General features: G+C 40.4%; 1 protein-coding gene across 4 annotated transcripts in view; it reads left to right on the plus strand.

Moving 5' to 3' along the window:
* The first annotated feature begins 7,967 nt into the window (after positions 1 to 7,967).
* Positions 7,968 to 15,836, plus strand: part of SS18 (SS18 subunit of BAF chromatin remodeling complex) — an 88,773-nt gene continuing 80,904 nt past the window's right edge. Inside the window, exons 1-2 of one of the 4 annotated variants that reach the window (XM_047086925.1) lie at positions 7,968 to 8,209; positions 10,816 to 10,892. In XM_047086925.1, the coding sequence (XP_046942881.1) occupies positions 8,141 to 8,209; positions 10,816 to 10,892 (146 nt within the window). In that variant the 5' untranslated portion in view covers positions 7,968 to 8,140. Of the gene's footprint in view, positions 8,210 to 8,874; positions 8,998 to 10,815; positions 10,893 to 15,836 lie in introns of those variants that run through there. The other 3 variants (XM_047086926.1, XM_047086921.1, XM_047086922.1) reach the window with 3 other exon arrangements.

Raw genomic sequence — 15,836 nt, forward strand, 5'->3', positions numbered from 1 at the left:
TATTCTAGCAAGCAATCAGTGTAATTCACATTAACAGAATAAAACAGGAGTTATCAAACTACTGCCCAGGAACCAAATCTGTCTGGCCACTATACCTATTTTTGTAAATACAGCTTTACTAGAAAACAACTAGCATATTCTTTTCTATATTGTCTATTATTGTTTCCTGCTAAAATGACAGAGTTGTATAATTGCAACAGAGCCAAGGTGGCTTGCAAAACCTGAAATATTTACTACCTGGTCTTTTATAGAAAAAGTTTGCTGACTCTTGAAATGGGAATAAACCCTACCTCAATAAATGCCGAAGAGCCGAAATCCACTGTCTCATACAATCTTATTGACTCATAATTTAAACATTGAAAGGAATTTCCTTAATCTGCTAAGGGAATCTACAAGAAACCTCCAGAAAACATCATTTCTGATGGTTAAATATTGGAACTTTTTTTAAATTTGAGATCAGCAACATACCTGAGAGTACCTGCTCTTGTCACTTCTATATAACTTTGTAACTGGAGTTCTTTTTAAGAAACATAAGGCAAGAAAAAAGAAAAACTTTGAGTATTGGAAAGGAAGAAATGAAAATCATATCATTTTTACATGACCTAATTGTATATGTAATAAAGAGTCCAAAATAAATTATAGATAAATCGCTAATATTAGTGAATTTAGGAAGCTTGATGGACACATGATTGACATAAAACAAATCAACTATATTTCTGTGAAGCAAAAGCAGATAATTAGGGAAATGAAATAAGATTTTAAGTGGGGCGCCTGGGTTGCTCAGTCGGTTAAGCGTCCAACTCTTCATCTTAGATCAGGTCCATGATCTCACGATTCATAAGACTGAGCCCCATGTTGGGCTCTGCACTGACAATGCGGAGCCTGCTTGAGATTCTTTCTCTCCCTCTCCTTTTGTCCCTCCCCTGGTCTCTCTTTCTCTAAATAAATAAATAAATAAATAAATAAACAAACAAACTTAAAAAAAAATATCATGTGTATAGTATATTTCCAGGAAATACATATAGACCTCTACACAGAAAAAACTAAAATATTATTGGAAGAATCTAATGAAGATCTAAGTAAGGGGAGGTATATATCAGATTCATGAATTGGCAAACTCAAATTGATTTAGGTATTCAATGCAATATCAACAAGAATTTAAAGATGAATTTTTACCAATGGATACACCCATGTAATTATGATCACAATAAAAATACAGATTATTTTCATCATCTCAAAACATTCCGTTTTGCTCCTTTGCAGTCACCATGTCCCCCCTCCTCATTCCTAGTCAACTACTGACCTACTTTGTCACTATAAATTGACTTTGCCTCATTTAGATTCTTATATAGATGGAACCGACAGTACCCTTTTGTGTGACTTTTTCTATGCAAGCTAATGTTTTTGAGATTCATCCATTTTGCTGTGTATATTAATATTTCAGTCCTTTTTATTCCTGAGTAGTATTCTATTACATAAATGTATCATAATTTATTTATCTGTTCACTTGTGTTGAATATTTGGGTTGTTTCTAACTTTACGGTATTTTTATCAAAGGTGCTATGAGTACTCATGTACCAGTCTTGGTGTGGGCAATACGTTTTCATTTCTTTTGGGTAAGGAATAAATACTCGAGGGTGCAATTGCTGGATCATATGATAGCTGCATGTTAAACTTTATAATAATTACTAGTTGTTTTTCTATGTGGTTGTATCATTTGTACTCCCACAGGCAATATATGAATGTTTCTAGTTGTTCCACATACTTTTCGAAGTGTTATGATGTCACTCTTTAATTCTGGAAGTTTTACTGGGTATGTAGTGGTTTCTCACTATGGCTTTAATTTGCATTTCCATGATGATTAATGATGGAGAACTACTTTTCATGTGTTTATTGGCCACTCGTAAATCATTTCCAAGTCATGTGTCAAGTCTTGTGTCCATTTTGTTAGTAGGGTTGTTTGTCATATTGAGTTGTAGGGTCCTTTATATATTCTAGATACAAATTCTTTGTTTTAATGTTTCATAAATTCATTATCTTTTCTCCCAGATTATGGCTTGCCTTTTCTTTTTTCTTTTTTACATTTTTTTAAAGTTTATTTATTTTGAGAGGGAGAGGGAGAGAGCATGTATGCAGGGGAGTGGCAGAGAGAGAGAGAGAGAGAAAGAGAGAGAGAGAGAGAGAATCCCAAGCAGGCTCTGCTCTATTGGCACAGAGCCCGATGTGGGACTCGATCTCACAAACAGCAAGATCGTGACCTGAGCCAAAACCAAGAGTCAGTTGCTTAACTGACTGAGCCACCTAGGCACCCTAGGCTTCCCTTTTCATTTTCTTATGATATCTTTGAGGAACAGAGTTTTAAATTTAATTTTTAGCTTTCATTTTGTTTAGCAATCTCTGTACACAATGTGGGGCTCTAACTCATGACCTCGAGATCAAGAGTCACATGCTGTACCAACTGACCCAGCCAGGTGTCCCTCAGAGTTTTTAGTTTTTTTTTTTTTTTTAATTTTTTTTTTTCAATGTTTATTTATTTTTGGGACAGAGAGAGACAGAGCATGAACGGGGGAGGGGCAGAGAGAGAGGGAGACACAGAATCGGAAACATGCTCCAGGCTCTGAGCCATCAGCCCAGAGCCTGACGCGGGGCTCGAACTCACGGACCGCGAGATCGTGACCTGGCTGAAGTCGGACGCTTAACCGACTGCGCCACCCAGGCGCCCCCAGAGTTTTTAGTTTTAATGAAACTCAATTTATCAAATTTTTCTTTTATGCTTCTTGCCTTTTGTGTCTTATCTAAGAAATGTCTGCTTCACTCAAGGTCATGAGGATTCTCTGCTATTTGTTTTTTTGCAGAAGTTTTATAGTTTTACTTTTTTTTTTTTTAATTTTTTTTTCAACGTTTTTTATTTATTTTTGGGACAGAGAGAGACAGAGCATGAACGGGGGAGGGGCAGAGAGAGAGGGAGACACAGAATCGGAAACAGGCTCCAGGCTCCGAGCCATCAGCCCAGAGCCTGACGCGGGGCTCGAACTCACGGACCGCGAGATCGTGACCTGGCTGAAGTCGGACGCTTAACCGACTGCGCCACCCAGGCGCCCCTATAGTTTCACTTTTAAAACAATTGTTTTTTTATTCTTTTAAGTTTATTTATTTTGAGAGGGCAGGGTGGGGGGAAAGAGCAGAGAGAGAAGGAGAGAGAGAGAATCCCAAGCAGGCTCCACCCTGTCAGCACAGAGCCTGATGTGGAGTTTGAACTCACAAACTGTGAGATCATGACTTAAGCCCGACGCCCAACCGACTAAGCCACCCAGGCACCCCCAAATATTTTTTCTTATAATTATATCTGCCATTAGTATTGATGGGGTTTTGGAGTGATGGGAGTCTGGAGCTGATTAAAGCAATTAAAGCACGGAGACAGGACCCATGGGCAGAAAGAGCTACCTAGCCAAAATATTTCTTAAGGGTAGACTGCATATTAGGTATTTTAGACCATTTCGTGTCTTGAAGTATGTATTTTTCTCTATTAGATTATTAAGTACAAATCTTATCCTTGTTTAGTAATTTATAATATCCTATGTGTTTTTACATATTTTATCCATTAAAATTGGGACAATCTTAAAGAGTCTAGTCTAAGATAGTCACTTAGTGGTAGTGCATAATAAATAATAAACACTGTTATTTCTTTTTGTTAATGTTTATTTATTCTTGAGAGAGACAGAGAACAAGTGGGGGAGGGGCAGAGAGAGAGGGAGACAGAATCCAAAGTAGGCTCCAGGCTCTGAGCTGTCAGCACAGAGCCCAATACTGGGCTCAAACCCACAAACTGTGAGATCATGACCTGAGCTGAAGTCTGATGCTCAACTGACTGAGTCACCGTAGTGTCCCTAAACACTTATTTTTAATAGCCTTTTAGATAGGGTGGTTATTTTTCAGGAAGGTGAATGAAATACGAAATGTAGTGTCCAGTGTCATGCCAAAGGTGGAAGAACTGGGGACTCCAAACCTGTGCATTTGTCACAGTGAGTTAAGATTGAATACAGCTTCACATAAAAGCTTGTTTTAGAAAAGCAATACTTTGTTATAGCATTAACTCCCCAAATATATTTGATTCAGCTCCTCCTTAATTCATTCAATGCTTGATAATGTAAGAAGAGATGGAAATGCTCTGGGTAGTCTTTGTTATAGTCTACTTTGAATGAAACCTTCTGGAGTATTGGAAATAGTCTTTTGAGGAGAATTGGGAAAGGTGATTTGGTTTTGCCTAGCATAATGATTATTTATATAGATATATGCTGTTCTTCTTATGGTCTTGAAATGTGTGGAAGCCACAACTCAAAATAACTCATCAAATGCCATGGAGACAGTGAGCAGAAATATTTTGAAAGATACTACCTGACCGGTTTTGCTCTGAGCCCAATTATGAGCAAACAGGCTTGGTCTGTGCCCCTCCCCGTGTTCAAGGAATTTATGGCAGCAAAGGGGCTTCAAATATCAGCAAATGTGACAGTCTGAATATTATTATTTTTAATATGAAATTTATTGTCAAATTGGTTCCCATACAACCAACACCCAGTGCTCATCCCAACAGATGCCCTCCTCAGTACCCCTCAGCCACCCTTCCCTCCCTCCCACCCCCCATCAACCCTCAGTTTGTTCTAAGAGTCTCTTATAGTTTGCCTCCCGCCCTCTCTTTTTTTTTTCCTTCCTCTCCCCCATGGTCTTCCGTTAAGTTTCTCAGGAGTGAAAACATATGGTATCTGTCTTTCTCTGTATGACTTATTTCACTTAGCTGAATATTATTATAAAACAATATGTATTAAAGAAATGCTTAGATGAAAGTAATCTCAATTATCTATACATGTATGATTTTTTTTGTGAACTGAAATAATTTTTAATGCCATGATTATAGTTTTACTTAATATTAAGCATTTCTTGGAACACCTCATTTTATCAGTTTGGTGAAATACATTTGAGGAATATAAATTCATGTAACACAAAAAATTGAAACATTTGAAAAATCAAACATGGACAATTTTCTTACATTCATTAAATGTGTCTATATTCATTGGTATGAATAATCAAGAATGAATAGTTCATGTAGATTATTTTACTTATTCTAGACCACCGTATAGTTCTCTTAGGATTATTCTCAGACAAAAAAAAAAAAACCCTTTCACTTCTTTGTTATATGACCTCAATTCCATCTTCAGATATCTCAGACCAAGGTGAATCTAAATAATGGGACTGATTTTTCTGGTTGGGAAAATGGTTGCCTGGGTAGGTCAGTTTTAAGTTCCTAGAGTCATTTCTCAGACTTGGGTCAACTTCCCATCTTCATTTTTTGTTTTCTCCTTAACTAAGTACTGGGTACTCTTTATTCTCCCTTTTCTCCCAAATCTGCTACCACTCAATTTGTACTTTGGGATTCCTTTCTCCCCAAACTAATGGTCAAATGAGACAAGATTTACTCTGTGTCCCAAACTGTCTTTCCCCTAACTCAAGGCTCTTACAGTTATAAAGACTCCAAAATTGTAAAAAGGTTCCTCCAAGTTACAACTTTTCTGCTCGATATCTGAATTTTCTATTTTTGCAGTTCAAGCTGACTGACCGTGTTTACCAAGGAAGCTTGAGAGTAAACATAGGGTCCCTTTAAAGTGTCTTCTCTTAGGAGATCATTTGTATTTCTAGCTGGATCTTTACTCCAGTGGCGCCCTATCAATGTCATGTGATGGACATAGAAAATAATGGTATTTTTATGGCACACATGCCATCACAGAAAAGGCTGTGGTTATTTATGCCTAGTACCCTAGAGCCTAACCTGCTACTCTGAAGAAATAAACACCTTCGGCTGAACTGTTACCTATTTTTCATTGATTTTTTCCTGATGTTGGGGAGCTAAAATTTAGACAAAGAAGGTGCTTATCTTTGGGTACCTCCTTGGAATGTAAATCTCCTTGGCACTCTTTTTTTTTATACTGTAATACAGAAATTCAGACTACTCCCACAGGTTCATGTTAAGATTTTGGTGCTATCTGCCAAGCAGACATAAATGGAGCAGTAGGATTGTTTCATTTTTCCTACTGAAATATTGCTCTTAACAATTTAAAGTACTTTCCTGTAAACATCAAGACATGATGATGAAAGCCAGGTGTTGGACATACTGTGTTGATGGTGGACAAGAAGTAGGTTCTGTTCTAAATTCTAGTTTTTCCAATTTCATGTGATTACAATTAACTCCAAATATAACAGTGGTTTTTTCTTGTTCGTTTGTTTTTTAAGGCTTAGGGTAGTGAAAGATAAAAATTTGTTGACAACACTGACTATTAGGAGTATAAGTTCTCTTCCCTTTATTCTTAGGATGGCTTGAGTCTTTTTATCCTTTAGATGTCAGTTTAAAGAGAAGGCATTCCACCCTAATTCATTTGAGTGCTCCTCATTCTTTCAGTCCCTTGGTAGGCTTCTAGTCTCTTAGAAGTTTACATATTTACATATTTGTTTCTACTCTGTCAGCCCTATCAGAATATAAACTCCAAGAGAGCAGGTTCCATGTCCACGTTATTCACAGTTGAATCCTAGGTGCCTAGCATAAAGCCTAGCACACAGAATACACCCACATTTGCTTACTCAATGAAATTTAGGACCTTTTGTGAAGAGCATGTATTTGAAACAAATATTTTTTAAAATACACATTTTTCTTAATTTTTCCAGTTTATTAAAAATTTTTTTCTTAACGTTTTTTGAGAGAGAGAGAGAGAGAGAGAGCGAGCAAGGGGAGGGGCAGAGATAAAGGGAGACACAATCTGAAGCAGGTTCCAGACTCTGAGCTCTCACCGCGGAGCCCTGCGAACCCACAAACTGAGAGATCATGACCTGAGCCAAAGTCAGACGCTTAACCCACTGAGCCACCCAGTGCCCCTCCAGTTTATTTTATATGTAAAGGAAGGGCTTGATATTTGAGCCTCATTAGTGTTGGATGACATTTTACATAAACATTTCCTTTGTGTTATATGGAAGTCCAAATTTACAGAATAATTACCTGCCTCGCCCCTCCTCCAGCACATTACCCACATTTGCCTGTGTTCCTGCCATAATTAGAGACCTTTGGGTCCCCCGCCGCCGCACGCATATTTGAAGCCTGACAATTTGGGCCTAATTTACAAGGCATTAAGTATATAATTGTAAAAGAGTGAAGGTGTCCTATCCCAAAACTTAATCCCGAAGATCCAAGTCAGACGAAATCAACGCACTTTTCTGCTAAGGGCTTGTCCCAAGAGGCGAACTACTCTCCTCTGGCTCTCTAGCCAAGTTGGCCGACTGCCCCTGAGTACTGGACACAGCCCTCGTTTCCCGATTCGGGGTCAGGTTTACTTTCAAATTGTTAGGCATGCTTGTGTGTGCGTGCGAGACTGTGAAGTCCGAGGTGCGCCTTTGGGGCGTAGCCGAGCCGTTTAAATCAGCGAATCCGCGTTCACCTAGACCTTGCACACCTCTGCACATCTCGGCAGATGCTCCACGGGTTTGCACGAACTTGAGGGTCTTGACCTTCCTCCTTTCCTCTCCACCGTGCCCGGACAGCCTGGGGCGGCCACTTCTTCCCCGGGGGCGCGGGGTTAAGATGAAGTTGGAAAAACTGAACCAGATCTAGAGCCGAGCGCCGAAACGCACTTGGAGGGAGGCTTCAGCGCGCCGGAGAGAGAGGCAAGTTGCACCCGCGCGAAAGGGGCGGGCCGGCTCGGGCCGCTCGCATTTCCTGTGACAGGGTCTGCCCCAGCCTCTCCTTCTCCCGCGGCGGCGGGACCATTTCCTGAATCGCTGAAGCGGAGGGAGGACTGGGGCGCGGCCCTACCACTAGCTCAAAAGGGAGGGGGGACGGGTCACGAAAGGAGGAAGGACAAGAGGTCTACCTAGAGCAGGGCAGTGCTGCGAGGCAATGCCTCGCTGGTAACGTGCCAAAAGAGGACTTCTATGGTCCGGAGTAACTCCTGTAGGCCAGGCCGGCCGGCTCTTCGTTCGGCGCCGGAGCATCCCCCCTCCCCGCATTCCCGAGGTGGTTCGGCCCGAGAGGCCGGCGTCTCTCCCCCAGTTTGCCGTTCACCCGGAGCGCTCGGGACTTGCCCGTAGTGGTGACGGCGGCAACATGTCTGTTGCGTTCGCAGCCCCGAGGCAGCGAGGCAAGGGGGAGATCACTCCCGCTGCGATTCAGAAGGTGAAGCCTTGTGGGGTCGGGGATGCCAGGCCCATCCTGCCCTTGGGAGCGCCACCCGGGGCCGGCCCGGGAGTCGGCCCGGCCAGGGGCGGAGGCGGGCCTGCTGGGAGGCGGTCGTGTGTGGGAACCCGAGCCGCGGGCTGTGCCTGAGTGGGTGGCGGAAGGCGGCGAACCGGTTCTCCCACGGAGTCCTTCGCACGTTTGGGCTCTTTCCTACAGGCACAAAAGCCCAAGTAACCGCCGCTGGATTTCTCTAGGGATGGGGCGGCGTTCCGGCGGCGGGGCGCGTGCGCCCGGCGGCAGCGGCCGCGCGGGGAACGGCTGTTTGTCGGAGCCGGCGCCCCCCGCGGCCCCGCGCGTCGCTCCGGAGTTACTTTGGCGTCGCCCCGCCCAGCGCGCCGCGGCTGCTTCGCGCACACCCGATCTCGGGTCGCGGGAGGCCGAGGGGAAGTCGGAGCGCGGGTCGCCGCCCTCCGTTGCGCTGCGCACTCCGGCCGTCTTGGGGAGCTCGCTGGAGAACTTGGAGGGGAGGGGGGACGCTGCAAGAGTCCGAGGGGCGGGCGAAGGAGGGCCCCCTGGACTTCGGGGTTACCCTCGGAGTTCTCCTCTCCCTCCCGGATTCACTCCCTATCCGTGTACATCAGGAGATACTCACTGAGCGCCTACTCTAGGTGCTGAGGCTACGGTGGTGAGCCATGGTCCCTGCCTTCATGGAACTTGGAGTCTAGTGGTGGAGACAGTCTGATAATCGTGACCTATTGCAGAAGTCGTGATAAGTAGTCGGGGAGGTGCGTCCCTTTTTAGAGGGTAGTGCCTCTGTCGCTGCTGTGTTACTGCCAGTTAGGGACACAAAGGTTCTTTATTGTCCGCTACCCCGTGTTGCCTGTGAGCAAGACAGTAGTCTCAATTTTAGTCAGCCAGACTTTGAAAAGTTACTTTCTAAATCTAGCAGTTTACCTTAAATATTTCAGTTTTGTTGTATACACGGAGATGAGGACGGAAGTTGAAGAAAAATCAACTTTTCGTACCAGTCAGGGCACCGATGTATGCCTAGTAGATTATGTTAATGGGCTTCTGTTCACTGTCAAGTTCTTTCTGGTGTGGCATTTGACATTTGCCCAACTGTTGCTTTATTTTATGAACAAACCCGCTTGTCAGTGCCTGGAGATGCAGTGCATTCATACAGTGCATTGGGCTAAGTCTGCAGGCTGGCAATCAGCTGCAAGTACATACATGAAAAACAGGTTTCTGGAGGGATTCACTTTTTACTTTTATTTTTGGACTGTAGAAGAGTTCTGAGGTTGGTGGGTGGGTTGGTTTTCCAAAAAGAGTTTTTCTTCCATACATCTTAAGATGTTTATTGGTGATTAATTCAGGAGATGCAGATCAATTAGTTTTCATTCTCAGATGAGAAGAGAACATGGATTCCAAATTCAGTGCCTTATTTTACAGTGTGAGGGATTGATGTTAGAAATGAGAAGATATATTCTAATGGTGAAGTTTGTTAGGTTGAGGAATCGACTGAGAAGATACGTTGTGAAATCATTAGACTGGACTAAGGGATTTTAAAGACACATTTTTTTGGCATCCAGTGATTCTATTTAAGAAATAAGTACACTTTTTGGAAGAGGATGTCAGTATTTTTTTTTCCCTTTTTTTTTTAGCAAGTGAAAATTATTCCTATGCAGGAAGAAAGTCACAATTAATGTTAAATGGATTTTTGTGTTTTTTACTTAAAAGAGATACATTAAATTATTCAGATAGAGTGATTTTGGTATTATGTTATGCTTATTGAATTTGGGAAATGTGGGCCAAGTTCAGGAGGGACATCTACTCCTGTCCCTTGACCTTAAGATAAATCTGAGCCTCTAGAATCATAAGTGCTTTGCAAAGGATTGCAAAGCTGGCACTAAAACTGACTGGCCTTTTCATTGCTACATCAGTATTCTTTCCTCAATGCCACCTTGTTTAGAGGAATTATTTGACCCTTAAATCCAATATTGCTTTGAATTGCTATGAGACTATAGAATGATAAATCGATACGTGCTTTGTTTTTAAACTTTTGGGACGACTTAATTTTAAGGTAAGCTCATAAAGTCTGTAATAAATATTGTACATGCTTATAAATTATCTAGTTGATTATTCCATATTTGGAGAATCATAGAACCATAGTGTATAACACAGGGAAACTAGCCAGCTATCTCCTCAAGCCTCATGGGCTGGTGTTTTCATGTATTCGTTGTGGATAAGACGAAATTTTTCGTTACTACTGCAAAACATAAGAATGATGCAAAGTCAGCTTAGACCCTTATCTTTTAGTCAGGACAGGCTAAGGTTTCTATTACAGGCAGTCGAGGTAATAAAATGTTTGAATACAAAAGAAACCTCTTCTGGGCTTCAGGTAATAATTCAAAAGGTGAATAATTGGAATAGAATTATTTAAAAATTGTTGATTAAACATATCATTCCAGAGGTGTAGAATAAGATTGAGAAGACTTGAATGGGTTCAGTTCCTATGAATAAACATTTCTAGAAATCTGAAAGATTTTTGAAAATTTAACATGATGCACTGGATTTACAATAAACTTTTTCTAATTTTATTTCAGATGTTGGATGAAAATAACCATCTTATTCAGTGTATAATGGACTATCAGAATAAAGGAAAGACCTCAGAGTGTTCTCAGTAAGAATGATATGAAAAAATTTTTTGTTTCGTATTTCCGTGTTGGTTAACTTTTTGCTTTTCTTTTTAATAACAGCTTTACTGAGATATAATTCATATACCATGCAATTCACCTGTTTTAAAGTGTACAATTCAAAGCTTGTACTATCTTCATAGAGTTGTATTATTATTCAGTTTTAGAGCATTTTCATCATCTCCAAGAGAACCCTATACCCACTAGCAGTAACTTTCCATTTCCACCTAATCCCTCACCACCTGATAACCACTAATCTGCCTTCTGCCTGTGTAAGATTTACCTATTATGAACATTTCATTTAATGGATGCTACAATATGTGGTCTTTTTTGACTGAGTTCTTTTACTTAGCATGTTTTCCAAGATTCATCCACGTTGAAGTGTATGTGACTACTTCCTTTCTGTCACTGAGTAATTATTCATTGTGTGGTTGGTTATACTATGTTTTATTTATCCATCGGTAGTGGACATTTTCATTTCTTGGCTGTTATGAATAATGCTTCTATGAACGTTCATATACACATTTTAATGACTTCCTGATTTTTACAAAAGAAAAATTTGTTCTTTGGGATGCAGTGGGTATCTTTCTTTCTCTTTTTAAAGGTATCTTGCATTGTAAAATAATGACTTCAAATTTGTGTGTTGCCTGATCAGTGGAAAAGTTAGATCTTCACATGTATAGAATAGTTACCATCCATATATGTGGTTAAGAAAGCAAAGCAGGGGCGCCTGGGTGGCGCAGTCGGTTAAGCGTCCGGCTTCAGCCAGGTCACGATCTCGCGGTCCGTGGGTTCGAGCCCCGTGTCGGGCTCTGGGCTGATGGCTCAGAGCCTGGAGCCTGTTTCCGATTCTGTGTCTCCCTCTCTCTCTGCCCCTCCCCCGTTCATGCTCTGTCTCTCTCTGTCCCAAAAATAAATAAACGTTGAAAAAAAAAAATTTAAAAATTTATTTAAAAAAAAAAAAAAAAAGAAAGCAAAGCAATAGAGAATTGGTTATCATTCATAAGAACCAAACTTGTTACTTTGAAGTGATGTGTTGGAAATAAATGGTATCCTTAATAGAATCTGATGTAGTGGAGCAAGTTGAATATTTTATCAAAAGTCTCTAGAAGGGGCTCCTAGGTGTCTCAGTAGGGTGGGCATCTGACTTTGGCTCAGGTCATGACCTTGTGGTTCTTGAGTTCAAGCCCCTTGTCGGCCTTTGTGCTGACGGTTCAGAGCCTGGAGCCTGCTTCAGATTATGTGTCTCCCTCTCTCGCTACCCCTCCCCCACTCTCTCTCTCTCTTTCAAAAATAAATAAACATTAAAAAATTTTTTTAAAAAGTCTCTAGAATACCACTGTCCAGTAGAAATATATTGCAAACCACAAATGCAATTTTACATTTGCTGGTAAGACACATTAAACAAGTAAGAAGAAACAAGAGAAATTAATTTTAATAACATTTTACTTAACCCATTATTTCCAAAATTCTATCACTTCAGTACATAATCAGTATAAATATATTATTATTAATTTTTTTAAAGTTTGTTTCTTTTGAGAGCGAGAGAGCATGAGCAGGGGATGGGCAGAGACAGAGGGGGAGAGAGAATCCCAAGCAGACTTTGTGCTGTCAGTGCAGAGCCTGATAACGGCTCGAACTCACATGTGAGATCATGACCTGAGCCGAAATTAAGAGTTGGACACTTGACTGATGGAGCTACCCAACGTACCCGAGCTACCCAATATATACCCAATATATATACCCGGTATATATTGAGATAGTTTACACTCTTGTTTGTATCTAGTTTTTTGAAATCTCTTGTAAGTCTTACTCTAAAATGTCATTTTGAACCAGCCACATTTCATTCTACCTAGTGACTGCTTTGTTGGACAACACAGCTGTAGAATATTTTATTCTCACCATAGTTTTGTGACATCTGTCTTTCCTGGAGATCTCACTGGTCTGTTCCCAAGTAGATTTTCCCAACAGCCCTGGCTCTTGGCTCTGCATGGGCCTTCCTGCTGTGCTGGACTTTTGCTATCCCTTCATTCATGCTTTATCTAATTTTGAGTCTCTCATGGTTGCTTTGTCTTTTTCCTTTCTGTTTAACATTTTTGAAATGAAAAAGTCATGTAAAAAGTCATTGTAGAAAGGACATCATAGGGTGTAAAAGTCTATAGAGGTTAAAGCAAGTCACAGTTTACTTTTCATTCTTAGGCTTCTCTCCTTTCCACAGGGGTAACTACTTTTAATGGTTTAGTACCTGTCCTTCCAAACATTTTTTGTGCATTTGCACGAAGTGCACTATTTTTTTTTTTTTAACGTTTATTTATTTTTGAGACAGAGAGAGACAGAGCATGAACAGGGGAGGGGCAGAGAGAGGGAGACACAGAATCAGAAACAGGCTCCAGGCTCTGAGCTGTCAGCACAGAGCCCCATGCGGGGCTCGAACTCACGGACCGTGAGATCATGACCTGAGCTGAAGTCGGACGCTTAACTGACTGAGCCACCCAGGCGCCCCCAAAGTGCACTATTTTTAATGGGTTAGAATTTTCTAAATGGAATGGCTGGGTCAGAGACCATCCCTAATAGCCAAATTACCCTGCAAAAAGATTGTATTCGTTTGCTTTCTCCTAGCCAGGTTTCAGAGGCTTGGTTTTCAACACCCTCTGCCAGCACTGGATATTAGTCATCTTTCAAAAAATTTTGCACATCTGATTGGTGAAAAGGGGTATTTTTTTCTAAAAATTTTTATTTTGAAATAATTTAACTCTTAGAAAAAAAGTTTTAAAAACAGTGTAAGAAATTCCTTATGCCCATCACTGAAATGCCTTATGCCCATGACTGAAATTCCTTAAATGTTAACATATTATCTTACTTGCCTTATTACTCATTCTCCCCCCCCATATCATTCATTTCTTCTCCATATCGTTTCTCTGAAATATTTGAGAATAAGTTGCAGCCATGATTCTCTTATCTTTAACTACCTCAGTGTGTATTTTATAAAAACCGACACAAATACTTAATCAGAGTATAGTCGTTAAAATTAAGAATGCAATACTATTACCTAAACTTCAGACCTGTTTAAAATTTTGCCGATTGTCCCATTAGTATATATATTTTTTTGGTCTAGGATCCAGTGCAGGATCAGATGTTTAATTTAATTGTCACATGCCTTAAGTATTTGATCTGGAACCAGTCTTCAATCTGTTATTGTTCATGTTGTTGATGTTGTTGAAGCGTACATAGCAGTTATTTTGTGGAATGTCCCTCATTTTGGGTTTGACTGGTGTTTTCCTTGGTTAGATTCATGTTACGCACTTTTGGCAGGAGCATCACAGAAATGATGTGGTGTCCTTTTCAGGGTATTCTTAAGTAGCCATATGAATGGGAGCCATGGGAATAAGAATTTCCTCCCAGTATTTGTGAGAATTTTAATCAATTAGGATGATGCCCGTTTCTCCACTGTGAAGTTATTATTTTTTTCTTTATAATTCATATGTGTATCTTGTTGTTGGGGAGATACCTTGAGACGCACACAAGCTGTTTCATACTTTCCCTTTCTTTCCTCTCATTTTCACACATTAATTTTAGCACCCACCATGCAAGGATTCTTGATTGAAACAGTTATTACTGTGGTGGTTGCCAAATGGTGACTAAGTCCATCATTCCTTCTACATTTATTTGAAATCCCATTTTAAGAAAAAATTTCTCGTTTCCTGCCTCCATTCATTCGTTTATATCTGAATGGACTTATGGGTTCTTAACTGTATTCTTTAGGTTATATGTAATTCTATTTTCTTTCTTAAATTGTTTCTGATGTTGGCCACTAGAACCCCTCAAGATGGCCTCTTGGTAAGCATCCATTATTTTTTGAGCATTTTCTTATTTTCTTGCACTCCAAAATGTTCTAGGCTCATCTTGTACTTTTTCCTTTTCCAGTTTGGAATCACCCATTTCTTCAAAGCCCTGATTGTATTTTAGAGAATGATATTTAGAAACTTAAGTCTGAGTACTAGGATATTTTATTTTCTAGTCACTTGTACGTTTTGTATTTTATATGACCATTTTCATTACTTTATGTATGTTGTTTCATATCTGTTTATATTTCCAAATATTCTTTTCTTTAAGATTTTATTTTTAATTAATCTCTACACCCAATGTGGGGCTGAAACCTATAACTCCAAGATCAAGGGTCACATGCTTTTCTGACTGATCCAGCCAGGTGCCCTTATTTCAAAATGTTCTTTAAAAAATAATTAGCTGATCTATTTCCTTAGTTTAACTATGGATAGTAATCAGTAGGAAGGAGTTCGCTACCTCAGATCAGCCATGGGATAATAAAAGTTGACAGGTTCTGATTAGAATACTTATTTTCACGTATGGCTTTTTATTTATTTATTTATTTATTTTAATTTTTTTTTTTTTCAACGTTTATTTATTTTTGGGACAGAGAGAGACAGAGCATGAACGGGGGAGGGGCAGAGAGAGAGGGAGACACAGAATCGGAAACAGGCTCCAGGCTCTGAGCCATCAGCCCAGAGCCTGACGCGGGGCTCGAACTCACGGACCGCGAGATCGTGACCTGGCTGAAGTCGGACGCTTAACCGACTGCGCCACCCAGGCGCCCCTCACGCACCCCTCACGTACCCCTCACGTACCCCTCACATATGGCTTTTTAAACTGCCAGATAGCCAAGGGATTTTGTGGTATAGGACTGATTGAGTTTCTTAAAGGACCCAGCTATACATGACATGGATGGGAAGTGTTGATCTAGAATCAAATTTTCCAACTTGAGTCAGCAAAAGTTTATACTGTTTTGTTCTTTATGTTCTCAGCTTTTTTGTGTATAATGATAATTCCCCCTTCTTTGCATATTGGAATAGAGCTCATTTTCTCATGTATTTTGTGCAGATGGGGCTTAAATTGATTTAGATAGTCTTATACTT

This window comes from Lynx rufus, unplaced genomic scaffold, assembly GCF_022079265.1.
Source record: "Lynx rufus isolate CCGP_SWC_20201006 ecotype Redwood Valley unplaced genomic scaffold, mLynRuf1.p SCAF_22, whole genome shotgun sequence".
NCBI classification, from domain to species: Eukaryota; Metazoa; Chordata; class Mammalia; order Carnivora; family Felidae; genus Lynx; species Lynx rufus.